Below are 11,141 nucleotides of genomic sequence, written 5' to 3' on the forward strand. Positions count from 1 at the left end.
GGGTGCTTCCCTTTGGTCTCTCCCTCTCTCCAAGGGTGTTCACCAGGGTTGTAGCGGCAGCGCTCGCTCCCCTTTAGGCACAGGGCATGAAGGTCCTGCCATATCTGGACGACTGGCTGGTTTGCGCGCCGTCCCGGGCCCAAGTGGCCCAGGATACGGTGCGCCTCTCATCCCATGTAGCCCGGTTGGGCCTAACAGTGAACACCGGGAAGAGTTGCCTGGACCCTTCCCAACAGGTCACTTACCTGGGGATGGTCCAAGACTCGGTCGCCATGAGGGCCTACTTGACACCTCGTCGTGTGGACGACATTTCCCACCATCTTCGCATCTTCAGACTGGGCAAGAGGGTGCCTTACATCCAGTTCCTCCGGCTCTTAGGCAGACTGACAGCTGCCTCAGTCGTTGTGCCCTTGGGCATGCTATCACTGCGCCCCATGCAGATGTGGCTGAACAACTTTCGCTTGGACGCCAAGCGGCACAGGCACAAGAGAGTCAGGGTGTCTCAGCGGTGCCTCCACTCTCTGTCCCGCTGGAGGGACAGGGCCTATCTTCTGATGGGTGTGCCTATGGGCGCCATCCCATCCCGCCGGGAGACGGTCACTGTGGATGCATGTCTCTCGGGGTGGGGTGCGGTGTGGCAGGGCAGCACTGTGCAGTTGCAGTGGTCTGCCCAGGAAGGTGCACACCATATCAATGTGCTGGAGCTGCGGGCTGTGTTGCTCGCACTCATGCACTTTTTACCCCAACTGGCGGGCAGGCATGTGCTCATTCGTTCGGACAACATGTCCGCCGTTGCCAAAATCAACCACCAGGGGGGCACCAGGTCCACACAGCTGCTCCGTGTTTCACAGAGCCTCTTGCCTTGGGCGCTCCCCCGCTTCGCTAGTCTGCAGGCAGTCTTTCTGCCAGGAGACCTGAATCAGGTCGCAGATTTCCTCTCACGGCGCAAGCCTCCACCGGGGGAGTGGAGGCTTCACCCAGAGGTGGTGGAGACAATTTGGAGCCTTTTCGGCAGGGCCGAGGTGGACCTCTTTGCCTCAGAAGAGTCGAGGCACTGCCCCCTCTGGTTCTCCTGGACGGAGGTGACCAGCCCGTTGGGTCAGGATGCCCTGGCGCATGACTGGCCGGACACTCTCCTGTATGCCTTCCCGCCGCTGCCTCTGATACTGCAGACGCTTCAGAGGGTCCTTACTCAGGGGCACAGGCTCCTTCTGGTCGCCCTCCGCTGGCCGGGGAGAGTCTGGTTCCCACTGCTGCGCAGTCTCTGCTGCAGCCCACCTTGGCGTCTCCCCGACAGGAAGGACCTTCTGTCACAGCTCAAGGGTCAGATCTGGCGTCCCGACTCTCACCGCCTTCAGCTCTGGGTTTGGCCTCTGCAGGGCCCAACCCACTGTTGAGCGGCGTCACGGCATCAGTCAGGGAAACTATCCTGAATGCCAGAGCTCCATCCACTCGGGCACAGTATGAGTGCAAATGGAAGCTCTTCTCCCACTGGTGTGTGAGTAAGGCTGAGAATCCGGGGCATTGCTCCGTGACCACCATTTTGGAGTTCCTGCAGTCCCTTCTGGAGAGTGGACGTTCTCACTCCACTTTGAAGGTGTATATGGCTGCGATCTCTGCCCGACATGTCGGAGTCGATGGCGCCACAGTGGGGCGCCACAGGTTGGTGTCCCTCTTTTTAAAAGGGGCTCTACGGCAGCGTCCCCCTAGCACCCCAAGGGCCCCGGCTTGGGACCTGCCCCTAGTGCTGAATGCCCTATCATCTCCGCCCTTCGAGCCCCTGGCCCAGGTCGGGCTTAAGTGGCTGTCCCTGAAGGCAGCATTTCTGCTTGCCGTAACCTCAGGGAAGCGAGTCGGAGAGCTTCATGCCCTCTCCGTAAGCAGTACATGCCTGAGGTGGAACTCCGATGACTCGGGCGTTACCCTCTGGCCGAATGTGGCGTTCCTGCCCAAGGTGCTTCCACTAGCCCACTCCAATCGGCCTATCCAGCTGGCACGCTTTAACATTCCACAGGAGAGCGGCACACCTGAGTTGCTGTGCCCTGTGCGTGCCCTGAGGGCGTATATTGATGCTACAGCCGGTATACGGCAGTCAGAGCAGCTCTTCGTTTGCCATGGTGGCACTAAGAAGGGTCGTGCTCTCTCTAAGCAACGGCTGTCCCACTGGGTGGTTGATACCATCACACATGCCTATGGGGCCAGTGGCCGCCCCCTGCCATCAGGGGTGAGATGCCACTCTACAAGAAGCATCTCAACATCGTGGGCTGCCCTAAGAGGGGTGCCCCTGGAGACCATCTGTGCCGCGGCATCATGGGCGTCTTCTGGCACATTCTCCAGGTTCTACCGAGTCAATGTCGCCACTCCTCACCCTCTGGGTGTGGTCCTGTTGCCAAGCTCCGCTGCTTCCAGCTAGGTGAGTAAGTGCTTGGATTCTTCATGACATGGTTGGTATAGGTCATCCAGTGCTAAAGCACCGCCTCTGGCGGTCAGTAGGGACGAAATAGAACGATAGTTACGGCTGTAACTACGGTTCTATGAGTCCCGGATGACCGCCAGAGTATCCTGTCACTCAGAATTCTTGTGTGCTCGCGAGAAGATTCTGGGAACAGATCCACTGACGACACCGGCTGATATAGCCGGTGTCACGTGGGTCACAGGTGACTTTGTTGGTATTGGTACTCGAGCTGCGCATGCGCGCGATGGACACATCCAGTGCTAAAGCACCGCCTCTGGCGGTCATCCGGGACTCATAGAACCGTAGTTACAGCCGTAACTATCGTTTCAGGGACGGGCAGTGACAGTCGGTCCGTTCCTCTATATGTCTGTCTTTGGTTTTCTAAGTGTTATTCGATCCATATGAATAGAGATATGTGCATAAACAACAAAAACACTTATGGTATAATGTTCGAGCAATGTTATCACCAAACATTTTAAGAATGTTTTAAGAGAACGTTATCCTACCTTTCTACATTCTAGGAACCAAAATAAAACTTCTCGATGAAACCATTCCTAGAACAATGAATGGTATTATTCTCAGAATGTTTTTAGAACCAACAATGTCTAGCTGGGAACTCAGACATGCCTACGCAAATGTGCAATACCATGAATTACGTGCTTTATTTTTTTTTAAAGGAAAATGTGGTGACATCAGTTTGTTTTTTAAAGCGCACTACAAATAACTCTAACGTTGACCGTGTTAATATTTCGCATCACAGGAATGTTTTATAAAAAAAGAATAAACTCCTGAAAACATTATCCAAATGTTGCTTTCAAAATGTTCTTCTTTGGTTATCAGGTAACATTGAGGGAATGCTTTATAAAGAACATCTTTAATGTGATACCCAACAACGTCCAAAACACATCCTTAGAATGTTGCAGGCGAAACGTTCCACCTTCGTTAACATATCACATTAAAGGAACGTTTTATAAAAACACTTTGTCATCTCAGGCCTCAATAACATCCTGAAAACATCCTCTGAATGTTGCAGTTAAAACGTTACGTCTTAGTTAACCTTAAACCTTATAGGAACATTATTTGAAAAAATAAACATCTTAAAAAGGTTCTTTGAACATCAGATTAAAACGTTTCTTTAAAACCTTATTAGAACCTGTAGGTCAGGCATCCTCAAAGTCCGGACTCCGGTAAGATTTGTATTTGAGTGCCCCTGCTGTAGGTAACGTTAGCCAACGTTGTGAGAACGTTCCCCGCTAGCTGGGAGAGCTTTGTTAAAGAAAAATCATACTCTGCATAATTCACTCTGAACCTTTAAACACCTGAAATTCATCTTTTATTCTCCATCATGCTTTTAAATAAATGACATTATAAACACATGAATACAATAATTAAATATTTCTATTAAAACGATCAAACACTAACAAATATGTTCAGTTGTTGCTGTTTCTAACATGTTTCTGAAGCTGCATGATGCTAAGACTGACTGAATAGTTTACACTGAAGATGCTGTGATCTATGTCTCCACTGTTCCTGAGATCAATATTCTCTATTTATTGTGATCACATTTCTTCTAAATTCATCCGGACTTCTTTGTAGACTCTGTGATCTTGAGTTGAAATGTTGTGGAGATGTAGCACTCACAACAGGAAAGAATGAAACGGAGAGGAATCAATGAAACACAAACACAGAAATAGTGGAGATGACTCATTATTATTTCGTTGCGCTCCACCAAACAACAATGGGGAAACATGAGCTGCTCTCAGCACTCAAACAGCAATGCTCCCACGAGTACCAGACACACAGGGCAGATATAGGTTTCTAAAGGACACACGGACATGTTCCTAAACATGTTTAACGCACACACATTGTCAGGTCTCCTAAACTTGGACATGTTCCAGATGTGGAAAGGTCATTATCTCATGACTTCTTTAGGAGTCTTGCAGGATATGAATGATCCAATTAACAAACTGTATACGTCTGCACATGAACGCACATATATTTCTTACATTAACTAACACTTAACTGTATTATATCTAAATGTAGCCTCTTTGCATTTCCTCTGAGCTTGGCGTCAGCTCACTTAACGTAATAATTAGCAAAGAGACGATTCTCTGGAAACTCTAACTTAATAACAAACCTAGTTACTATGACTAGGTCCAAGACTGATGTAACAGAATCAGTTTCTGTGGGTTTGATTAGTCTGGCTGCACATCACGAGTTAGTGGAGAAGGAGCAGAGTTTATGATGTGAAGTCTCCACTTTTTATTGAAGGTGAAGAACGTTGTCTTTCATATTAATGAGAGCTCTTTTCACTTTTTGGATCTTACTGTTTTTAACCTGTGGGGAGTGTCCACTTTATAAACGTCTACATTCTCTACTTCTCCAGCTATAATCAGATTATTAAACCTTTCATTATTTCAATCAGGAACATTGTTTTCTAAACTTACTTCATGTGTTCTTTATTCAGACTGATTAGATGCAGCTTGTCAGAGATCAGCTGTTCTGCTCTGATCTCAGCTCTGAAGTCCAACATCCATCTGAGAGAGCTGGACCTGAGTCAGAACGCTCTGCAGGATTCAGGAGAGCTGCTGAGAGATCTTCTGGAGAGTCCAGACTGCAGACTGGAGACTCTCAGGTCAGTTCTCCATCTCTAACTTCTGTGCTGAGATGAATATGTGAGAGTTGTATTGACTCTGAGCTGCAGACATCAGGCTGATATGATCCTGATCCTCACTGAGCATCTTAATGCTAAAGTCTACTTTCTTCTTCTGTGGTTTAGCTCATTGACTGTAGCAGCCCAGCTAGAAATGTTTGGTTCTAAAAACATTCTGAGAATGTTACATTCATTGTTCTAGGAATGTTTTCAATGAGAAGTTTTCTTTTGGTTCCAGAACGTTCTTCTGAAAGGTAGGATAACGGTCTCTAAAACATTCGTAAAAGGTTTTTGATAACATTGAACATTTTGCCCTACTGTTCTTAAAATGTTTTCAGCTGCAAGTTAGATTTGTTTATGTTGCCAGAATGTTATTATTTGAGAGAAGGATAACATGCTTTATATTTAAAACATTATGCAAATGTTCTGTGGTAACAATTTACTAAAATATGTTTACATTATTAGAACATAAAGACATAATATTCCTGTAATTGTTCAACTCAAAATGCCTGGGTAAGTGGACTGACCACTGTGGCCATTAGGATGATTTTGATAGTTTACTTAACTATTCGAATTTGACTATTAACACATGTGAAAGGATGACTCGGAATCAGCTGTGAAAGTAACATTTGTTTATTATAAAAGGGGAGCTGGGAGTGGAGGTTGGTGATGGCGGCAGTGGGAAACAGTTGTTCCAGCGTGGAGAGGCCTGGCTGGTCTTGGGAGTGTGGAGGCCTTGGATTCCTCCTGGGAGAGACACACAAATGAGTGTGAGGCAAAAGCAGGCAAAGCTGTCAAAGAATATGCTGGTAAAAAGTTAGAGCGGCCGCAACAAACCGTTCATGGCAACAAACCGCTCACGGCAACAATCCGGCAGGGAATGAGTGCAGGCTGCAGGCTTTCATAGTGTGGCCGATGAGCAGGCTGCAGGTGGGGTTGATTGGAGATTGCTCCCAGCCGTGTGGAGCAGACCAGCAGGTAGAGAGAGAGACACAGTAGAAACAAACACATACAAACACTAACAGGGGTTTCAGTAGTGATGGCGAGATGAAGCCTTATGATGCTTTGAAGCTTTCCAGCCAATTGGTTCGCAAAAGGGTTCATCTCATGAGGCTTCATCATGGGCTTCATCTCATGAGGCTTCATCATGGGCTTCATCTCATGAGGCTTCATCATGGGCTTCATTTGAACACAGTTCAAACAGTTGGTCAAAGTGTATAAAACAGGCAGATTGGACATCTCAACAGTGTGCTCCATCTCATACCGAGTTCCCAATGAGTAAAGCCTTAGAATAACTCTAAACAACGAACATTAAATATTTTCATGTTAACAATATTGTTTTTATTCCAGTTGAATGATTGTGATTGAAAAGCCTAAGGAGGCTGGTACACATTGCAAAGAGGGATTTGTATTCCTTAATAATATTCGTAAACGTAACCATGTTGTAGCCGGAGAAAGGCTAAACCATATCAAAGAATACATTTATTAACTATATTATCTCATTTAGCTGTAGCTTTTATAAACAACAAAAAAGACGTATTGTTCAGTCGTTGAACCAGGGACCCTGCGGTCGTGAGTCAACTGCTTTCCAGCTGAGCCACAGCACACAAGCTGAATCTCACCGAAAACACTGCACTATATTTATTCATGTTTTTATTCCTACATTTATTTATGCTTGTATCCATTTATACTTATGACATGTTCCGACCTCTATATGAGTGAGGGTCTGAGCCAGTGCTTGAATTGGAATGAAAAAGGTGCCAGTACTCTAAAATCAGCAACTTTTTCAAGTCAATTTTATATATACAGCCCACAAACAAGAATTTGGCTACTATAATGCTGGTGGGTTTGTCTCTTTACTACTGTATATTTTAGAAAGGTTCACTGTACTTAACATTTTTTATGATAGGCAGCGGATATGGCTAAAGCTCAGTAAGGTCAATATTAACTGAAAATATAGCAATCAAAGTCTACATCTTCTGCTGAAGACACATGAAGCAGAGACCTTTCAGGTGAGAGCCCCTCTGGTGGTGTTCAACATTAATGACAAGGAAACAAAGCTCTGGTCAGAAGCATTTTTTATAAAAAGCTTTAACAAAATTAAGTATTTCTGTACATTTTGAATGCAATCTAACTTTCCAACTCAGAAAACGAAAACCGAAAAAGTGCCAAAAGTCTTCTCACATGGCTGAGCTGCTTTGCAATATACTTCACCACTGAAGAATACAAATATGTATAAAGTAAACTATGATGCAATCTAACTTTCCAACTCAGAAAAATGATAAAGAGCATGAACAAAGAACATGTAAAAACAAATGCAAAATTTGCACAATCTAAAATGAGAAACTGTAACTGCAAGTAACAAAGTCTGAGCCATGGTAAAGAGTTACATTGAACACCAAGCTGATCAGATAACTCCCTGGTTGGTCTGAAGTCCTTCTATCTCCAGGATCTGTACAAATCGGCACATTATGCCAAAAGTCTTCTCACTGGGTGAGCTGCTTTGCAATATACTTCACATTGTTAGAAAAGGCTCCAGAAGGCCTTGGGGACATCAGTATCAGGGGCTGGAGCTGGACAGGCTCTTTCATCAGCACTTCTCCTTCCCTTTGCCAGCCAGGACCTCACATACTGTTCCGGATTGAACTGTCCTAGTGATGGTCCATTACATTTAATGAAAACCAGGCTGGACAGTCGGCTGACAGAGAGAGCATTCCTTTTTGCAGTAAGGATATCGTTCATGCAGCTGAATGCCCGCTCACACTCACTAGTGGAGACAGCGATGGTTCGGACTGCTTTCAGTAGAGGCTCCATGGCAGCAGGTGTACGGGATGCCCTGGTTTCCTTGTATTCGCGAAAGCCCTGAACAGTCTCTCTTCTGTCCACTTTCAGCACTTCGCACAAACGTAGCACCTCTACGTCCCCATACTGTACGTCTAACTCCTCTTCAGGCCAACTTCCAGGATGGATAACTTTCATGTCCTGGATTAGCTGATTGTCCCGGGCCTCCCGGCCATGTAATGGGATTTCTCTTGTGCTGACATGAGAGGAGGTTGTGGAAGTCATTCTGTGTCTCAGATTCTCTACCATACTGCGGAAAAACTGACCTGCATGAATCTGTACAAGCCTGCCATTCTCACGCAGGGCAACACCCTTGAAGGACTTCTCAGCTAGAGCTGTATGAACTGTAATCATGTGTGGGCCAGGCATGGTGACCATAGATTCAAAAACTCGTATTTCTCGAGTTAAGAGCCTATCTGCTGTAGGCAGTGTCATCTATCTTTTTTGGAGTTGCCGAGAGAGGTCGCTGAGCTCTGTGAGCGCATCGTACATCAGTCCCAGATTGCTGACAAACGTTGCAGATGTGAGCACATCATCCAGGCCCTTGTACTTTGCTCTGTCTCTGGAATCCCTGCTCGTGTCGTTTGCAGCATTTGTGAAGTGATCATGAAGCACTCGGTAGTTTTCCCAGACTGCTCTGACGCTCCTTTCACTTGAAGCCACCCAGCGGATGGACAAAACACGCCCTATCACCAGGAGACGCTGTCCGACTGCTTGCGCACACTGCGCTAACTGCCTCTGATTTTTTGGGGAGGCATGGAACAAGGAATAGAGTTTGTCAAAAAAGATCTGGAAATGATTGAGCCCTGAGACCTCCTTGACCACATCCCCAACTGCCAGCTCTAGACGATGATTGGAGCAGTGCCACACAAACAGGCTTGGGAATTTACTACACAACTGGGTAGCAACGCCTGTTCTCTTCCCTAGCATGACTGAAGCCCCATCACATGCAAAATAAACGAAATACTGACCTAAAAAGTCCTCGTTAAAATCTCTTCCAAGACACTCCATTAACGCCTTTGTGATGTCATCAGCCGTTGTTCCATCCAACTCGATCAGCTCCCAAAAAAACGTTTCGGGCTCAGCATCAGCTAATGCTGAGCGTAGACACACAACAAGCACCGTTTTACCACTAATAGTGGTAGATTCATCGACCAAAACACAGAGTTTTCTTTGGTTTTCTGTAATGTCTTTTGCCATTTTTTTCTTCAGCTCATGAGCTATGTGGTCGATGATTTCGCCACAGGTTTTATTGGAGTGCAAAACCCTGCCCACGTTCAGCCCATTCAGTTTCTGTACATTCAAATCAATTGGCATGTCTGTGAATGGCCGGCTATGTTTGCCAATTGTATATGCCGTTCGAAAAACTCTGATAGTGGTGTCTAATTCAGATTTATGCATAGACTGCACTTGATGTTGAATAGTTTCACGTGAAGCAGATGTAAGGATGTCAGCAGCTTTTACATGGGCTTGTGATTCTTTATGTTCTTTGATTTTTTTTCTCAGGCTAGCTTGTTGTTTGCCCTTGTCAACACCGAAATGAGACACTGCACACTCACCCCATTCAGTTGACAGTTTCAGTCCTTGTCCAGTGTGTATTCCCAAAGATTTGACATCTCTGCATATCCGACATCCTAGCTTCTTATCTTTAAGAAGGAGCCATGCATTGGTCTTGCAAAAATATTGCACCTGGTCCGTTGTCCAGCAGTCAGGTGCATCGCTTTGCCCGGTGTTGGTGGTGGCAGTTGCGCCAGCAGCAGCTAACGTTAGAGGCTCTGGAGGAGGCGGCGGAGCTAGTGCTAATGCTAATGCACTAGAACTTGGAGCAGGAGGATCAACTAAAGAAAGCTCCCCATCAGACACAATTTCCAACACAGGCACAGCATTCTCTGTATTTGAAGTTTCTTCCGGCGACAACCGCTGTCTTTTTGCACTTTTATTAATCCACGCTAACATTTTAGAAATGCTAATTTGTGACGTGACTTGCTTTCCTTCTCTCGGGGGCGTGCCTGCTCTGTTCTATCACTCTACATAGCCACCCACTGGGTGGGAGTTGCACTGCATAAACACAACACACGTGCATCTAGGTATGTAAATTGTAAAGCATTAAAACATGGTTTTACTAACAGTTTTCAGTATGTTGTTAATTCGGCATTATTATTATTATTATTATTATTATTTTGAAACGTGTATTACTATTAAATCACGGTCAAATAGGTTAATTTTGACAGTCGTTTCCACCACAGTATTTACATGGAGAAGATAAGCCCCGCCCCCTCTCCAGCACGTTCTGTTTGAATGACAGGAGTAAACAGCTGACAGCCGCTGTGAAACTCCAGCGGTTAGAGCGATGAGAATGTCCGTTCGGCACTTCATGACGCATCTACTGAGTACCGGGCGGCAGGGGCGGACTGGGGGGAAAAAGTGACCCGGGGATTAATTGACAGACAGGCCCACTTAATGCGCGGCATGTATCGGCCGGCCGGCGACGAAAGTATGTTACTTAACAAAAAACCCTATGCATTTTATGTTATTTTGGACAATTATTCATATATTAATCACATTACCTGAGCCCCTAGAGCAAAATAGTTATGGCATAATATTTAGTGATTTTAATGTTAACAGATCATTGATGCAATAACATTTTGACCCAATTTGCCTGACTTGACACATGGAATAAAACATGGGCGTAGCAGGGCATCCTCAATGTGGGTGAGACAATTTAACAGGGGGTGTGGGAAGGTGGTGGACCTCACCTCCTCTAGGGGGGTCCGGGGGCAAGCTCCCCCGGGAAGATTTTTTTTTAAATGTTGAAGTTAAATGCATCAATCTGGTCCATTTTGAGATCAAAATTAGGGACTAAATCTATGGCAGTCAGTAGGGGCTTGGACTGTGAGCCATAGGGTCGCCGGTTCAAGTCCCCGACAAGACCTATTTGGAGTGTGGACTTCTACTTGGAGAGGTCCCAGTTCACCTCCTGCCGTGGTGCCCTTGAGCAAGGCACCAGACATCCCCCTTCCCCCCTCACTCCCATTGCTCCCCGGGCGCTGTACAATAGCTGCCCACTGCTCCTGGTACTAGACTCCTGGTACTAGACTCCTGGTACTAGACTCCTGGTACTAGACTCCTGGTACTAGACTCCTGGTTCTAGACTCCTGGTACTAGGATGGGTTAAAAGCAGAGAACACATTT

General features: G+C 46.2%; 1 protein-coding gene across 8 annotated transcripts in view; it reads left to right on the forward strand.

The window, feature by feature from the left end:
- Positions 1 to 11,141, forward strand: part of LOC117554401 (NLR family CARD domain-containing protein 3-like) — a 74,545-nt gene that overhangs the window by 37,415 nt on the left and 25,989 nt on the right. For 3 of the 8 annotated variants that reach the window (XM_034228831.1, XM_034228828.1, XM_034228827.1), the window contains exon 9: positions 4,923 to 5,090. The exons of 4 other annotated variants lie outside the window; for them this stretch is intronic. In XM_034228831.1, the coding sequence (XP_034084722.1) occupies positions 4,923 to 5,090 (168 nt within the window). Of the gene's footprint in view, positions 1 to 4,922; positions 5,091 to 5,753; positions 5,794 to 11,141 lie in introns of those variants that run through there. One more of the 8 variants, XM_034228836.1, reaches the window with a different exon arrangement.

Source organism: Gymnodraco acuticeps, unplaced genomic scaffold (assembly GCF_902827175.1).
Source record: "Gymnodraco acuticeps unplaced genomic scaffold, fGymAcu1.1, whole genome shotgun sequence".
Classification (NCBI taxonomy): Eukaryota; Metazoa; Chordata; class Actinopteri; order Perciformes; family Bathydraconidae; genus Gymnodraco; species Gymnodraco acuticeps.